General features: G+C 41.0%; 5 protein-coding genes across 13 annotated transcripts in view; all 5 read left to right on the plus strand.

Annotated features, from left to right (window-relative positions):
* LOC137875492 (protocadherin gamma-A11-like) overlaps nucleotides 1-17,238 on the plus strand; it is a 262,793-nt gene that overhangs the window by 97,488 nt on the left and 148,067 nt on the right. The gene's annotated exons all lie outside the window — the stretch shown is intronic.
* Nucleotides 4,088-6,720, plus strand: LOC137875774 (protocadherin beta-16-like). Its single transcript, XM_068715282.1, has 2 exons — nucleotides 4,088-4,648; nucleotides 5,936-6,720. Exons 1-2 carry the CDS (start codon nucleotides 4,273-4,275, stop codon nucleotides 6,718-6,720), a joined length of 1,161 nt encoding a protein of 386 aa, XP_068571383.1. The 5' UTR covers nucleotides 4,088-4,272.
* LOC137875775 (protocadherin gamma-A7-like) lies at nucleotides 7,558-10,299 on the plus strand. The gene is made up of 3 exons (XM_068715284.1): nucleotides 7,558-8,093; nucleotides 9,381-10,156; nucleotides 10,267-10,299. Exons 1-3 carry the CDS (start codon nucleotides 7,718-7,720, stop codon nucleotides 10,297-10,299), a joined length of 1,185 nt encoding a protein of 394 aa, XP_068571385.1. The 5' UTR covers nucleotides 7,558-7,717.
* LOC137875776 (protocadherin gamma-A7-like) lies at nucleotides 10,939-13,525 on the plus strand. Its single transcript, XM_068715285.1, has 2 exons — nucleotides 10,939-11,453; nucleotides 12,741-13,525. Exons 1-2 carry the CDS (start codon nucleotides 11,078-11,080, stop codon nucleotides 13,523-13,525), a joined length of 1,161 nt encoding a protein of 386 aa, XP_068571386.1. The 5' UTR covers nucleotides 10,939-11,077.
* LOC137875777 (protocadherin beta-16-like) lies at nucleotides 14,399-16,964 on the plus strand. The gene is made up of 2 exons (XM_068715286.1): nucleotides 14,399-14,892; nucleotides 16,180-16,964. Exons 1-2 carry the CDS (start codon nucleotides 14,517-14,519, stop codon nucleotides 16,962-16,964), a joined length of 1,161 nt encoding a protein of 386 aa, XP_068571387.1. The 5' UTR covers nucleotides 14,399-14,516.

Consider the following 17,238-nt stretch of genomic DNA (forward strand, 5'->3'; position numbering starts at 1 on the left):
AAGGATACACTCCGAGTAAATTCATTGAAATATCAATGCTGAATATTGCAGAACCTGGATCCCCTACATTCTTTCGTTTCACAATAGTAAAGTGACTAGCCGTCTTTCTGCATGTTTAGCTGATGACGGCTGATATTGCTGTTATCATTTCCTAATACAGCATTGTTGGGCATTACTGCATTTTAGAGGAGATTGTTTAATTTCCTTATCAGTCTTGATACAACTTGACACACCGTTGAATCATTGTAGGGAATAGTTTGAGGGTTTTCCCGCAAAGATTATAAATGTATTCATTCCATTTTCATATTTTTGTTTCTGTATGACTGAATGCGCTGTAGTCAAATTGTTTTAGAATGAGATGTCATGTCAAAATATGTTTTGACAAGTGCTTTGTGTTTTGATTTCAAACAGAATCTGACATAATACATTCTGTTGAGCTGAATGTGTTCTAATTTATGAATGCTATATTTAACAACATTCCAGTGTGATTTCTACATTCGGGAGAGATTTGTTCAGTTCGTGTGCTTCAGAGCTCAGCGGTCGGTCTTATTTGATGTTCAGCTTTTAGACTCTAAGGGACGCTGTTGGTCAGTAAAATATTTGATATATGTTGTGTCGTCATTCAATCCATCCTCCAACTGACTATACAGTGAAGGAGGCTCTCTGTGTTCTGTCGAGGTTTAGGGCACGTACGAGACAACATGGCCTCACAGACTTGCTTGTAAAGGTTGAAGACGTGTTTAGTTGTTACGGATCTATCAGAACCAGCTTCACCGTCATATCAATCGGATACAGATTTTTTTTTTTTTATTCTTTCTTGCCACGATGGTAACTGAGGGATCTCTCACATGTGCAAGATGGCGATTGTTTCATGGATTACGACGTCAAATAGGACTGCTCATGTTGCTGTTTCATGCGGTGAACATGGTAGGTGGTCAGATTCGTTATTCTATACCAGAGGAGATGAAGAAAGGCTCTGTGATTGGTAATGTAGCGCAAGATCTTGGTTTGGATCTGAAGAGGCTCCGTTCTGGGCGGGCCCGTATCGTGACTGGAGAAAACATTCACTACACCGAGCTGAAGACAGACAAAGGGATTCTAGTCGTGAATGAGAGAATAGACCGAGAGCAGCTTTGCGGAGACGTAACTCCGTGTAGCTTCAGCTTTGAGGTGATTTTAGAAAACCCTATCGAACTTCACAGAATCACTGTTGAGGTTTTAGACATAAATGATCACGCTCCCGTCTTCCCAAATAAAGATAAACCTATCAGCCTTGAAATTAGTGAATCAGCTACAGTTGGAGTGCAGTTTCCACTGCAGAGTGCAGAGGATCTAGATGTGGGGCAAAACGCGTTGCAAGATTATGTTTTGTCGCCAAACGACAATTTTATATTGAAGCAACATGCAAATCCAGATGGAAGTAAATATGTTGAAATGGTGCTCCAGAAGCCTTTAGACAGAGAGCGACATCCTCATCTGTCTTTAAAACTGATCGCAGTTGATGGAGGAACACCACAGAGATCGGGTACAGTAAATATAGATGTCACTGTGTTAGATGCCAACGACAATGTTCCGGTATTTAATCAATCGGTGTATAAAGCATCTGTGATGGAAAACACAATGAAAGGCACGAGTATTATTACAGTAAATGCCACGGACGCTGACAGTGGTTTATATGGAGTCATTACTTACAGTTTGTCTAAGACGAAAGGAAATGCAGGGAATATTTTCAGTATTGATGAAAACACAGGCACAGTTTCTGTTTCTGGTCAGATAGATTATGAAAAAGACAGAAAATACGAGGTGAGAGTCGAGGCAAAGGATCAGGGTGGCCTAACCGGGACGAGTAAAATTACAATCGATGTTTCTGATGTCAACGACAATGCCCCCGTTATAAACATTATGTCATTTTCTAGCCCCATATCTGAGGATGCACGTCCTGGTACAACAATTGCTATAATGAACATAAAAGATGCAGATTCTGAGAGTAATGGACAAATAAAATGTTCTATCGATAGCAAACTTCCATTCAAGATCGAATCATCTCTGACAAACTATTACAATTTACTCACAGATCAACATTTTGATAGAGAAACCGTCTCAGAATATAATATAACAATAACAGCCACTGATTTGGGGTCTCCCCCACTTTCTAGCTCAACAAAGTTACATCTTAAAATCTCTGACGTAAATGACAACGCACCTTCATTCGATAAAAACAGCTATTCTGCTTACATCACAGAGAATAATTCCCCTGGAATTTCCATCTTTGCTGTCAGAGCGCGAGACTCTGATTGGAATCAAAACGCACGAATCTCTTATATTTTAGAGGACACACAAGTCAGTGGTAGTCCAGTTTCTACTTATGTGTCTTTAAACTCTGAAACTGGAGTTCTTAGCGCGGTTCGTTGTTTTGATTATGAACAAATTAAACAGCTTCAGCTCGTAGTCAAAGCGCAGGATGGAGGCTCCCCTCCACTCAGTAGCAACGTGACTGTGAAAGTAATGATCCAGGACCAGAACGACAACCCTCCTCAGGTTCTGTACCCAGTCCAGACTGGAGGCTCTCTGGTGGCTGAAATGGTGCCTCGTTCAGCAGATGTGGGCTATCTGGTCACTAAAGTGGTGGCTGTTGATGTGGACTCTGGACAGAATGCCTGGCTCTCCTATAAACTGCAGAAAGCCACAGACAGGGCGCTGTTTGAAGTGGGCTTACAGAATGGAGAAATAAGAACTATCCGCCAAGTCACTGATAAAGATGCTGTGAAACAAAGACTGACTGTGATAGTGGAGGACAACGGGCAGCCCTCTCGTTCAGCTACAGTCATTGTTAACGTGGCGGTGGCGGACAGCTTCCCTGAAGTGCTGTCTGAGTTCACTGACTTTACACAAGACAAGGAGTACAATGACAACCTGACTTTCTACTTAGTGTTGGCTTTGGCTGTAGTTTCCTTCCTCTTCATCACGTGTTTAGTGGTTATCATATCAGTGAAGATCTACAGATGGAGACAGTCTCGCGTCATGTATCACTCCAATCTCCCTGTGATTCCGTATTATCCACCACGTTACTCAGACACTTTGGGGACAGGGACTCTCCAACACGTGTACAACTACGAGGTGTGCAGGACGACTGACTCCAGAAAGAGTGACTGTAAGTTCGGCATAGCCGGTAGTCAGAACGTGCTGATAATGGACCCCAGTTCTACAGGAACGATGCAGCGGATACAGAGTGAGAAGAGCATCCTGGACGAACCAGACTCTCCTCTAGAGGTGAGTTAATTAGTGTAGCTTCGTTTCTGTGCCGTTATTTCTACTTCTGTGTGTAGTTACATTGATAGTGAACTGCTGCCACTATGCCCTCCTATTCAGCACCATGGACAGCATCTGACTTTTTGCAGCACTTGATAAGAATACTGCTGTATTGATATTCAACTTATGCTACCCGACATAAGCAGTTAGTGAAATGGTGTTTTTTGTTTTGTTTCACACGCACATTACTTTGACGTAGTTGCTTTTTGTGTGAACGTGGAATTGTATCTTGCTAGTTTTTGAATATACTTGTGCATTTTGGGTGGTTTCTGAGGTCTCTTAATAATATCCCTCTCGTGATTGTAGGGACAAAAAGTTTTCATCTGATATCAATTGGTAGAACAGTAAAAAAGGCTCCTTTCACTGCTCTCCTTGAACATCAATACCACGCCCCTATTGTGTTGTTTTTCTCTGTGCTTCCCTACATCATGATAGAATTGTAGTATTTTTTGTTTTTGTTAATTTGTATGTTGCAATGCTGTTTTTGTTCATATATTTGCATTTTTTATTGCGAATTGCATAAGACCAGAATCATGCTAATATCCACAGTGATACTACTTTGTATATTAATACTTATTTTGCTGAGTACCGTGATTTAATATTTTTTGAATAATTATTTTAGTACGCACCAATCAGATGTATTCAACCTCTTAATATTTCCAGACCTGCAGTATTACTGATTTTGGACTCTAAGCGACGCTGTTGGTCAATCCAACATAATCTGTAATACATTACCACACAGTCCCCTCCCTTTCCACATTGGTTTATGAGAGCAAAATAGTCCGTGTGCATTATGTGGGCTGACATTCGAGGAAAGCAGACTTGCATTTAGTAATATATCTAATCAGACATCGAGTAAAGTGAAAGGTCGACATCGTTTTCTTCAGATTTACTGTGTTTTTTATTTTTTAAATACGTCTCGTGCTTGGATCGTAAAAGCCGTTTTAATATCTTTCTTTTGAAATGGCATGTGGAATGCCTCCCTACTCCCGGTGCGTAAAATGGTGCTTTGGCTGCGAACACTATTGGAAGCTTCTCTTTTTCTTTTTCTATCTCAACCATTTGGTCAGCGGACATATCCGATATTCAATCCCGGAGGAGATGAAGAAAGGCTCCCTAATCGGTAATGTAGCTCAGGACCTTGGTTTGGATCTGAAAAGGCTCCGTTCTGGTCGGGCCCGTATCGTGACCGGAGACAGCATCCAGAACACCGAGCTGAAGACAGACAAAGGGATTTTAGTGGTGAAAGAGAGAATAGACCGGGAGCAGCTTTGCGGAGATGTAACGCCGTGTAGTTTCAGCTTCGAGGTGATTTTAGAAAACCCAATGGAGTTACATCAAATAACTGTTGAAATAACAGACATAAATGATCATTCTCCCACGTTCAAAAGAGACACCATCCATTTTGAAATAAGCGAAATAGCTAATACTGGTGGTCGTTTTCCTTTGACGAGTGCAGAAGACCCAGATGTGGGAGTCAATGGACTCAGAGAATATTTTCTTACCGAGAATGAGAATTTTATTTTGAAACAAAACTCTAATGCAGATGGAAAGAAATACGCAGAGATGGTGCTTCAGAAGCCATTAGACAGAGAGACGAACCCTAATCTGTCTCTAAAGCTAATAGCTGTAGACGGTGGAGCTCCGCAGAGATCTGGTACAGTAAATATAGATATCACCGTTCTTGATGCCAATGATAATGCTCCTCTATTCAATCAATCTGTGTACAAAGCTACAGTCATGGAAAACTCGCCTAGAGATACTTACGTTACCACTGTTAATGCGAGTGACGCAGATTTTGGGTCAAATAGTATTGTAACGTATTATTTTTCGGATCTCAACAGTGGTATCAACAATTTGTTTACAGTCGATGAAAAAACTGGTATAATTTTAATCACAGGTTTAATTGACTATGAAAAAGACAAAAAACATGAACTTAGAATTGAGGCAAAAGATCAGGGAGGTTTGACAGATTCAAGCAAAGTCGTAATTGAAGTAACTGATGTAAATGACAACGCCCCTACGATTAATGTGATGTCATTCACTAGTCCTGTGTCAGAAGACTCTCCTCCTGGTACAACTATTGGCATTATAAACGTAAAAGACCTCGATTCAGCTGATAACGGAAAAGTAAACTGTAGAATAGAACAAAATGCACCTTTCAAGATCAAATCTAATTTAAGAAATTACTATACTTTGGTAACAGATACTGCATTAGATCGTGAAACTGTTTCAGAATATAACATCACTGTTGTTGCAACAGATGCAGGAATGCCTCCTCTCTCATCTAAAAGAACCTTTTATTTAAAGGTCTCTGATGTGAACGATAATGCTCCACTATTTTCAGAACTTCTTTACAATGCGTTTATTGCAGAGAATAACTCCCCAGGGGTTTCCCTTCATACTGTTAGTGCTAAAGATCCTGATGAAAACCAAAACGCCCGTGTATCTTATATTCTGGAAGATACTTATATCGGTGGGTCTCGACTTTCTGAATATATTTCTATAAATGCAGAAACTGGAGTGTTACACGCGGTGCGCTCATTTGATTATGAGCAAATCAAACAGCTGCTTTTTGTCGTCAAAGCGCAGGATGGAGGCTCCCCTCCACTCAGTAGCAACGTGACTGTGAAAGTAATGATCCAGGACCAGAACGACAACCCTCCTCAGGTTCTGTACCCAGTCCAGACTGGAGGTTCTCTGGTGGCTGAAATGGTGCCTCGTTCAGCAGATGTGGGCTATCTGGTCACTAAAGTGGTGGCTGTTGATGTGGACTCTGGACAGAATGCCTGGCTCTCCTATAAACTGCAGAAAGCCACAGACAGGGCGCTGTTTGAAGTGGGCTTACAGAATGGAGAAATAAGAACTATCCGCCAAGTCACTGATAAAGATGCTGTGAAACAAAGACTGACTGTTATAGTGGAGGACAACGGGCAGCCCTCTCGTTCAGCTACAGTCATTGTTAACGTGGCGGTGGCGGACAGCTTCCCTGAAGTGCTGTCTGAGTTCACTGACTTTACACAAGACAAGGAGTACAATGACAACCTGACTTTCTACTTAGTGTTGGCTTTGGCTGTAGTTTCCTTCCTCTTCATCACGTGTTTAGTGGTTATCATATCAGTGAAGATCTACAGATGGAGACAGTCTCGCGTCATGTATCACTCCAATCTCCCTGTGATTCCGTATTATCCACCACGTTACTCAGACACTTTGGGGACAGGGACTCTCCAACACGTGTACAACTACGAGGTGTGCAGGACGACTGACTCCAGAAAGAGTGACTGTAAGTTCGGCATAGCCGGTAGTCAGAACGTGCTGATAATGGACCCCAGTTCTACAGGAACGATGCAGCGGATACAGAGTGAGAAGAGCATCCTGGATGAACCAGACTCTCCTCTAGAGGTTAGTTAAACAATGCATCTTTGTCTCCGTGCCTTTATTTCTCCCTCTGTGTAGTTGCATTGATGCTGAACTATTGCACGGTAAACCCTTTTCGTCAGAACCATGGACAGCATCTTACTTTGCACCACTCGATATGAATACTATTCATGACTTCAAAAATAGTTTGTCCTCTATTCTCTGCCGGTCATATACTATTCAATTGTGTCATACAGGCATTGCTATGACTTATTGGCATGTTGCGTTAACGTAATTTGATATCTTGTTAGTTTTTGAAAGTGTTTGTGCAGTGTGAGTGATATCCGGTGTCTCTTAATTTGTATTATTTCGTGATTGTTGAAAGCAGTTGTTTTCATCTGAGTTAAATGTGTTTACTGACAGGAAGACGTGTCCCTTTCACTGTTCATATCCAGCAGAGATTTACAAAATAACTTGCATTATATTTCCTTGCGCTTCCCCGAGTAACGATAACATTGTTGTTGTATTAAGTTTTTGTTAATATGTGTGACGTTCATAGCAATGCTCTAAACACACGTACTTTTTTTAGAGTCATTTAGAAACGGATTCAAACTAAAACTCATGTTAAAATTATGTTATAGTTTGATATTCTTGATCTTTTGCAGAATATTGTGCTGACATTTATTCGTAGAATATTTTAATTATCCACCAATTACTTTTATCACCCACTTGATATTTTCAAGAACAATTGTTTGTTGCATGGTGGTACAGATTTTGGACTCTAAGCGACGCTGTTGGTCAATCCAACGTATTCTGCAAAACATTACCACACAGTCTCCTCCCTTTGGTTTATGAGAGAAAAAGAGGCCGTGTGCATTATGTGGGCTGACATTTGAGGAAAACAGACTCACGTTAATTCATATCTACATCCAGAGACGATTTGGAAGTCGACTTCATATTTCATTCGATGTGCATTCAGTGTTTATTTTTTTTTTCAGAATACGTCTCGTGCTTGGATCGTTGAAGCTTATTTTGATATTTTTGTTTTGCAATGGCATGTGGAATAGCGCCCCACTCCCGGTGCGTGAAATGGTGCTTTGGCTGCGAACACTATTGGAAGCTTCTGTTGTTCTTTTTCTATCTCAACCATTTGGTCAGCGGACATATCCGATATTCAATCCCGGAGGAGATGAAGAAAGGCTCCCTAATCGGTAATGTAGCTCAGGACCTTGGTTTGGATCTGAAAAGGCTCCGTTCTGGTCGGGCCCGTATCGTGACCGGAGACAGCATCCAGTACACCGAGCTGAAGACAGACAAAGGGATTTTAGTGGTGAAAGAGAGAATAGACCGGGAGCAGCTTTGCGGAGATGTAACGCCGTGTAGTTTCAGCTTCGAGGTGATTTTAGAAAACCCAATGGAGTTACATCAAATAACTGTTGAAATAACAGACATAAATGATCATTCTCCCACGTTCAAAAGAGACACCATACATTTTGAAATAAGTGAAATAGCTAATACTGGCGCTCGTTTTTCACTGACGAGTGCAGAAGACCCAGATGTGGGAGTCAATGGACTCAGAGAATATTTTCTTACCGAGAATGAGAATTTTATTTTGAAACAAAACTCTAATGCAGATGGAAAGAAATACGCAGAGATGGTGCTTCAGAAGCCATTAGACAGAGAGACGAACCCTAATCTGTCTCTAAAGCTAATAGCTGTAGACGGTGGAGCTCCGCAGAGATCTGGTACAGTAAATATAGATATAAATGTTCTTGATGCCAATGATAATGCTCCTCTATTCAATCAATCTGTGTACAAAGCTACAGTCATGGAAAACTCGCCTAGAGATACTTACGTTACCACTGTTAATGCGAGTGACGCAGATTTTGGGTCAAATAGTATTGTAACGTATTATTTTTCGGATCTCAACAGTGGTATCAACAATTTGTTTGTTATTGATGAAAAAACTGGCGTCATTTCAATAACAGGTTCTGTTGATTATGAAAAAGACAAAAAGTACGAACTTAGAATTGATGCAAAAGATCAGGGAGGTTTGACAGATTCAAGCAAAGTCATAATTGAAGTAACTGATGTAAATGACAACGCCCCTACGATTAATGTGATGTCATTCACTAGTCCTGTGTCAGAAGACTCTCCTCCTGGTACAACTATTGGCATTATAAACGTGAAAGACCTCGATTCAGCTGATAACGGAAAAGTGAACTGTAGAATAGAACAAAATGCACCTTTCAAGATTAAATCTAATTTAAGAAATTACTATACTTTGGTAACAGATACTGCATTAGATCGTGAAACTGTTTCAGAATATAACATCACTGTTGTTGCAACAGATGCAGGAATGCCTCCTCTCTCAACTAAAAGAACCTTTTATTTAAAGGTCTCTGATGTGAACGATAATGCTCCACTATTTTCAGAAAGTCTTTACAATGCGTTTATTGCAGAGAATAACTCTCCAGGGGTTTCCCTTCATACTGTTAGGGCTAAAGATCCTGATGAAAACCAGAACGCCCGTGTCTCTTATATTCTGGAAGATACTTATATCGGTGGGTCTCGACTTTCTGAATATATTTCTATAAATGCAGAAACTGGAGTGTTACACGCGGTGCGCTCATTTGATTATGAGCAAATCAAACAGCTGCCTTTTGTCGTCAAAGCGCAGGATGGAGGCTCCCCTCCACTCAGTAGCAACGTGACTGTGAAAGTAATGATCCAGGACCAGAACGACAACCCTCCTCAGGTTCTGTACCCAGTCCAGACTGGAGGCTCTCTGGTGGCTGAAATGGTGCCTCGTTCAGCAGATGTGGGCTATCTGGTCACTAAAGTGGTGGCTGTTGATGTGGACTCTGGACAGAATGCCTGGCTCTCCTATAAACTGCAGAAAGCCACAGACAGGGCGCTGTTTGAAGTGGGCTTACAGAATGGAGAAATCAGAACTATCCGCCAAGTCACTGATAAAGATGCTGTGAAACAAAGACTGACTGTGATAGTGGAGGACAACGGGCAGCCCTCTCGTTCAGCTACAGTCATTGTTAACGTGGCGGTGGCGGACAGCTTCCCTGAAGTGCTGTCTGAGTTCACTGACTTTACACAAGACAAGGAGTACAATGACAACCTGACTTTCTACTTAGTGTTGGCTTTGGCTGTAGTTTCCTTCCTCTTCATCACGTGTTTAGTGGTTATCATATCAGTGAAGATCTACAGATGGAGACAGTCTCGCGTCATGTATCACTCCAATCTCCCTGTGATTCCGTATTATCCACCACGTTACTCAGACACTTTGGGGACAGGGACTCTCCAACACGTGTACAACTACGAGGTGTGCAGGACGACTGACTCCAGAAAGAGTGACTGTAAGTTCGGCATAGCCGGTAGTCAGAACGTGCTGATAATGGACCCCAGTTCTACAGGAACGATGCAGCGGATACAGAGTGAGAAGAGCATCCTGGATGAACCAGACTCTCCTCTAGAGGTGAGGATGGATACGCAAAATCATTGCTTTGTTCAACATTGTTTCTCTGAAATGAACATAAATAGCAATAAGCAGTTTTACCCGACAACAAGTACACGCTTTTTTTTCAGCACCACAAAACGGACAGCTCCTCTTTAACTTAGAGGGTTTTTCTGTTTTCACTGTCCTCATGTCTTCTAATCAGTTATGTCAAAAGTTTTGTATGTCTCCTATTATATTCCTCTTCTTCCTCCTCCTTCTCCTCTTCCTCTTCCTACTTCTACTTATAATTATAACAGTATTGATAGTATTTTTTTAAGTCATCATTTGTGAATGCTAATTGGCTGTGTTTCTCCACTTATTCAAATATTAAGTGCCCTACTCAATAATTAACTGCTATCATTATTGTTATCCTTAATAATAATACTACTTATTATAAATAATAATAATAATTATTATTATTACTATTACTATTAGTAGTAGTTGTAGTAGTGGCAGTAATAGTAATAATAATATTTATAATAATAATAATAATTAAAATCATGGAAATAATAATCATATTTATGGTAATTATGACAATCATAGTTTTAGTAATTTGCCAATATATTACAGGCATTAGTATTTATCTTTATTTTATTTTCCTTGGATACTTCCTTCATGATTTACTACAAATCTGTTTGATGTACACGTTTTGCACTCTAAGTGACGCTGTTTAACAAGAATATAATGTCTACCGGTAATCTCTCTGTTGCAGTTCAGTGACGTTCTTTGTAAGATCACATTGAAGTGGCTTAGAGGGAAGATCAGGAAACGTATATCTCGAAAAGAAACGTTGTTTTTTTGGATTCTAGCGGCTTTATTTCTCTTTTTAATAAGCATCTCTGCAAGAGTGGATGCTATTGAATTGAGTTCGGAGATTATTTGCTGTTTTTTTCTTGGAAAATGTCCTTTTCTGAAATGGCGTATCAACAACCACTCTGCAAATGGCGTGTTCATTTCGGACATCCGCGGGTAATGGTCCTCATATTGTTGTTCTTTAATATCGTCGCAGGGCAGATCCGCTACTCTATACCAGAGGAGATGAAGAAGGGCTCTCTTATCGGTAATGTAGCACAGGACCTTGGTTTGGATCTGAAAAGGCTCCGCTCTGGTCGAGCCCGTATCGTGACCGGAGAAAATCTCCAGTATACTGAGCTGAAGGCAGACAAAGGGATTCTAGTTGTGAATGAGAGAATAGACCGAGAGCAGCTTTGTGGCGACGTAACACCGTGTAGTTTCAGCTTTGAAATCATTTTAGAAACTCCTATGGAGCTACACCACATAACAATCGAAGTGTTAGATGTAAATGATCATCCTCCGGTATTCAAGAAGTCAGATATTATGTTAGACATTAGCGAGTCAGCTAACCTTGGGGCGCGATTTGTGCTGGACAGTGCAGAGGATCCTGATGTTGGTGTCAATGGCCTGCAGAATTATGTTTTATCTTCAAACGACAACTTCGTGTTAAAGCAGCATGTAAATCCTGATGGAAGTAAATATGCCGAGATGGTGATTCAGAAGCAATTAGACAGAGAAAAGGTTCCCCATCTCTCGTTAAAGCTTATTGCAATAGATGGTGGGAATCCACAGAGATCTGGCACCGCAGATATTAACATCAATGTTTTAGATGTAAACGACAATGCGCCCGTTTTTAACCAATCAGTGTATAAAGCTACTGTGATAGAAAACGCAGTAAAGGGCACTCATATCGTTACTGTTAATGCTACAGACGCAGATAGCGGATCGAATGGTTACATCACATATTCAATTTCAAACGTGAGAAGCAACATAGCTGAATTGTTGTCCATAGATCAGGTCTCTGGTGTCTTGTCGGTTTCGGGTCCAATAGATTTTGAAAAGGATAAAAAATATGAGCTTAGAATCGATGCAAAAGATGAGGGGGGTTTAACAGATTCAAGCAAAGTGATGATTGAAGTAACTGATGTAAATGACAACGGCCCTACGATTAATGTGATGTCATTCACTAGTCCTGTGTCAGAAGACTCTCCTCCTGGTACAACTATTGGCATTATAAACGTGAAAGATCTTGATTCGGGAGAGAACGGACAAGTAATCTGTAGAATAGAACAAAATGCACCTTTCAAGATCAAATCTAATTTAAGAAATTACTATACTTTGGTAACAGATACTGCATTAGATCGTGAAACTGTTTCAGATTATAACATCACTGTTGTTGCAACAGATGCAGGAATGCCTCCTCTCTCAACTAAAAGAACCTTTTATTTAAAGGTCTCTGATGTGAACGATAATGCTCCACTATTTTCAGAAAGTCTTTACAATGCGTTTATTGCAGAGAATAACTCTCCAGGGGTTTCCCTTCATACTGTTAGTGCTAAAGATCCTGATGAAAACCAAAACGCCCGTGTATCTTATATTCTGGAGGATTCAGATTTTGACGGATCTCCAATCTCTCATTGTGTGTCAGTTAATGCAGAAAGTGGAGTGATTCATGCAGTGCGCTCATTTGATTATGAGCAAATCAAACAGTTAGTTTTTGTCGTCAAAGCGCAGGATGGAGGCTCCCCTCCACTCAGTAGCAACGTGACTGTGAAAGTAATGATCCAGGACCAGAACGACAACCCTCCTCAGGTTCTGTACCCAGTCCAGACTGGAGGCTCTCTGGTGGCTGAAATGGTGCCTCGTTCAGCAGATGTGGGCTATCTGGTCACTAAAGTGGTGGCTGTTGATGTGGACTCTGGACAGAATGCCTGGCTCTCCTATAAACTGCAGAAAGCCACAGACAGGGCACTGTTTGAAGTGGGCTTACAGAATGGAGAAATAAGAACTATCCGCCAAGTCACTGATAAAGATGCTGTGAAACAAAGACTGACTGTGATAGTGGAGGACAACGGGCAGCCCTCTCGTTCAGCTACAGTCATTGTTAACGTGGCGGTGGCGGACAGCTTCCCTGAAGTGCTGTCTGAGTTCACTGACTTTACACAAGACAAGGAGTACAATGACAACCTGACTTTCTACTTAGTGTTGGCTTTGGCTGTAGTTTCCTTCCTCTTCATCACGTGTTTAGTGGTTATTATATCAGTGAAGATCTACAGATGGAGACAGTCTCGTGTCATGTATCACTCCAATCTCCCTGTGATTCCGTATTATCCACCACGTTACTCAGACACTTTGGGGACAGGGACTCTCCAACACGTGTACAACTACGAGGTGTGCAGGACGACTGACTCCAGAAAGAGTGACTGTAAGTTCGGCATAGCCGGTAGTCAGAACGTGCTGATAATGGACCCCAGTTCTACAGGAACGATGCAGCGGATACAGAGTGAGAAGAGCATCCTGGATGAACCAGACTCTCCTCTAGAGGTGAGTTAATTAATGTAGCTTCGTTTCTGTACCGTTATTTCTACTTCTGTGTGTAGTTACAGTGATAGTGAACTGCTGCCACTATGCCGTCCTATTCAGCACCATGGACAGCATCTGACTTTTTGCAGCACTTGATAAGAATACTGCTGTATTGATATTCAACTTATGCTACCCGACATAAGCAGTTAGTGAAATGGTGTTTTTTCTTTGTTTCACACGCACATTACTTTGACGTAGTTGCTTTTTGTGTGAACATAGAATGGTATCTTGCTAGTTTTTGAATATACTTGTGCATTTTGGGTGGTTTCTGAGGTCTCTTAATAATATCCCTCTCGTGATTGTTGGAACAAAAAGTTTTCATCTGATATCAATTGGTAGAACAGTAAAAAAGGCTCCTTTCACTGCTCTCCTTGAACATCAATACCACGCCCCTATTGTGTTGTTTTTCTCTGTGCTTCCCTACATCATGATAGAATTGTAGTATTTTTGTTTTTGTTAATTTGTATGTTGCAATGCTGTTTTTGTTCATATATTTGCATTTTTATTGCGAATTGCATAAGACCAGAATCATGCTAATATCTACAGTGATACTACTTTGTATATTAATACTTATTTTGCTGAGTACCGTGATTTAATATTTTTTGAATAATTATTTTAGTACGCACCAATCAGATGTATTCAACCTCTTAATATTTCCAGACCTGCAGTATTACTGATTTTGGACTCTAAGCGACGCTGTTGGTCAATCCAACATAATCTGTAATACATTACCACACAGTCCCCTCCCTTTCCACATTGGTTTATGAGAGCAAAATAGTCCGTGTGCATTATGTGGGCTGACATTCGAGGAAAGCAGACTTGCATTTATTAATATATCTAGTCAGACATCGAGTAAATTGAAAGGTCGACATCGTTTTCTTCAGATTTACTGTGTTTTTTTATTTTTTTAATACGTCTCGTGCTTGGATCGTAAAAGCCGTTTTAATATCTTTCTTTTGAAATGGCATGTGGAATGCCTCCCTACTCCCGGTGCGTAAAATGGCGCTTTGGCTGCGAACACTATTGGAAGCTTCTCTTTTTCTTTTTCTATCTCAACCATTTGGTCAGCGGACATATCCGATATTCAATCCCGGAGGAGATGAAGAAAGGCTCCCTAATCGGTAATGTAGCTCAGGACCTTGGTTTGGATCTGAAAAGGCTCCGTTCTGGTCGGGCCCGTATCGTGACCGGAGACAGCATCCAGAACACCGAGCTGAAGACAGACAAAGGGATTTTAGTGGTGAAAGAGAGAATAGACCGGGAGCAGCTTTGCGGAGATGTAACGCCGTGTAGTTTCAGCTTCGAGGTGATTTTAGAAAACCCAATGGAGTTACATCAAATAACTGTTGAAATAACAGACATAAATGATCATTCTCCCACGTTCAAAAGAGACACCATACATTTTGAAATAAGCGAATCAGCTAATACTGGTGGTCGTTTTCCTTTGACGAGTGCAGAAGACCCAGATGTGGGCGTCAATGGACTCAGAGAATATTTTCTTACCGAGAATGAGAATTTTATTTTGAAACAAAACTCTAATGCAGATGGAAAGAAATACGCAGAGATGGTGCTTCAGAAGCCATTAGACAGAGAGACGAACCCTAATCTGTCTCTAAAGCTAATAGCTGTAGACGGTGGAGCTCCGCAGAGATCTGGTACAGTAAATATAGATGTCACTGTTCTTGATGCCAATGATAATGCTCCTCTATTCAATCAATCTGTGTACAAAGCTACAGTCATGGAAAGCTCTCCTAGAGATACTTACGTTACCACTGTTAATGCGAGTGACGCAGATTTTGGGTCAAATAGTATTGTAACGTATTATTTTTCGGATCTCAACAGTGGTATCAACAATTTGTTTACAGTCGATGAAAAAACTGGTATAATTTTAATCACAGGTTTAATTGATTATGAAAAAGACAAAAAACATGAACTTAGAATTGAGGCAAAAGATCAGGGAGGTTTGACAGATTCAAGCAAAGTCATAATTGAAGTAACTGATGTAAATGACAACGCCCCTACGATTAATGTGATGTCATTCACTAGTCCTGTGTCAGAAGACTCTCCTCCTGGTACAACTATTGGCATTATAAACGTAAAAGACCTCGATTCAGCTGATAACGGAAAAGTGAACTGTAGAATAGAACAAAATGCACCTTTCAAGATTAAATCTAATTTAAGAAATTACTATACTTTGGTAACAGATACTGCATTAGATCGTGAAACTGTTTCAGAATATAACATCACTGTTGTTGCAACAGATGCAGGAATGCCTCCTCTCTCAACTAAAAGAACCTTTTATTTAAAGGTCTCTGATGTGAACGATAATGCTCCACTATTTTCAGAAAGTCTTTACAATGCGTTTATTGCAGAGAATAACTCTCCAGGGGTTTCCCTTCATACTGTTAGGGCTAAAGATCCTGATGAAAACCAGAACGCCCGTGTATCTTATATTCTGGAAGATACTTATATCGGTGGGTCTCGACTTTCTGAATATATTTCTATAAATGCAGAAACTGGAGTGTTACACGCGGTGCGCTCATTTGATTATGAGCAAATCAAACAGCTGCTTTTTGTCGTCAAAGCGCAGGATGGAGGCTCCCCTCCACTCAGTAGCAACGTGACTGTGAAAGTAATGATCCAGGACCAGAACGACAACCCTCCTCAGGTTCTGTACCCAGTCCAGACTGGAGGCTCTCTGGTGGCTGAAATGGTGCCTCGTTCAGCAGATGTGGGCTATCTGGTCACTAAAGTGGTGGCTGTTGATGTGGACTCTGGACAGAATGCCTGGCTCTCCTATAAACTGCAGAAAGCCACAGACAGGGCGCTGTTTGAAGTGGGCTTACAGAATGGAGAAATAAGAACTATCCGCCAAGTCACTGATAAAGATGCTGTGAAACAAAGACTGACTGTGATAGTGGAGGACAACGGGCAGCCCTCTCGTTCAGCTACAGTCATTGTTAACGTGGCGGTGGCGGACAGCTTCCCTGAAGTGCTGTCTGAGTTCACTGACTTTACACAAGACAAGGAGTACAATGACAACCTGACTTTCTACTTAGTGTTGGCTTTGGCTGTAGTTTCCTTCCTCTTCATCACGTGTTTAGTGGTTATCATATCAGTGAAGATCTACAGATGGAGACAGTCTCGCGTCATGTATCACTCCAATCTCCCTGTGATTCCGTATTATCCACCACGTTACTCAGACACTTTGGGGACAGGGACTCTCCAACACGTGTACAACTACGAGGTGTGCAGGACGACTGACTCCAGAAAGAGTGACTGTAAGTTCGGCATAGCCGGTAGTCAGAACGTGCTGATAATGGACCCCAGTTCTACAGGAACGATGCAGCGGATACAGAGTGAGAAGAGCATCCTGGATGAACCAGACTCTCCTTTAGAGGTTAGTTAAACAATGCATCTTTGTCTCCGTGCCTTTTTTTCTCCCTCTGTGTAGTTGCATTGATGCTGAACTATTGCACGGTAAACCCTTTTCGTCAGAACCATGGACAGCATCTTACTTTGCACCACTCGATATGAATACTATTCATGACTTCAAAAATAGTTTGTCCTCTATTCTCTGCCGGTCATATACTATTCAATTGTGTCATACAGGCATTGCTATGACTTATTGGCATGTTGCGTTAACGCAATTTGATATCTTGTTAGTTTTTGAAAGTGTTTGT

Source organism: Cebidichthys violaceus, unplaced genomic scaffold, assembly GCF_023349555.1.
Source record: "Cebidichthys violaceus isolate CVI_PGR_0920_01 unplaced genomic scaffold, fCebVio1.0.p SCAF_2, whole genome shotgun sequence".
Classification (NCBI taxonomy): domain Eukaryota; kingdom Metazoa; phylum Chordata; class Actinopteri; order Perciformes; family Stichaeidae; genus Cebidichthys; species Cebidichthys violaceus.

Bases quoted from the DNA above. Each gene is read 5' to 3' on its own strand.
- LOC137875774 (XM_068715282.1), top strand. From the start codon at position 4,273: ATGGCATGTGGAATGCCTCCCTACTCCCGGTGCGTAAAATGGTGCTTT. The intron at 4,649-5,935 runs AAATAACTGTTG...GTAGCAACGTGA, and splicing joins AAACCCAATGGAGTTACATC to CTGTGAAAGTAATGATCCAG.
- LOC137875776 (XM_068715285.1), top strand. From the start codon at position 11,078: ATGTCCTTTTCTGAAATGGCGTATCAACAACCACTCTGCAAATGGCGT. The intron at 11,454-12,740 runs ACATAACAATCG...GTAGCAACGTGA, and splicing joins AACTCCTATGGAGCTACACC to CTGTGAAAGTAATGATCCAG.
- LOC137875775 (XM_068715284.1), top strand. From the start codon at position 7,718: ATGGCATGTGGAATAGCGCCCCACTCCCGGTGCGTGAAATGGTGCTTT. The intron at 8,094-9,380 runs AAATAACTGTTG...GTAGCAACGTGA, and splicing joins AAACCCAATGGAGTTACATC to CTGTGAAAGTAATGATCCAG. The intron at 10,157-10,266 runs GTGAGGATGGAT...CTTTTTTTTCAG, and splicing joins AACCAGACTCTCCTCTAGAG to CACCACAAAACGGACAGCTC.
- LOC137875777 (XM_068715286.1), top strand. From the start codon at position 14,517: ATGGCATGTGGAATGCCTCCCTACTCCCGGTGCGTAAAATGGCGCTTT. The intron at 14,893-16,179 runs AAATAACTGTTG...GTAGCAACGTGA, and splicing joins AAACCCAATGGAGTTACATC to CTGTGAAAGTAATGATCCAG.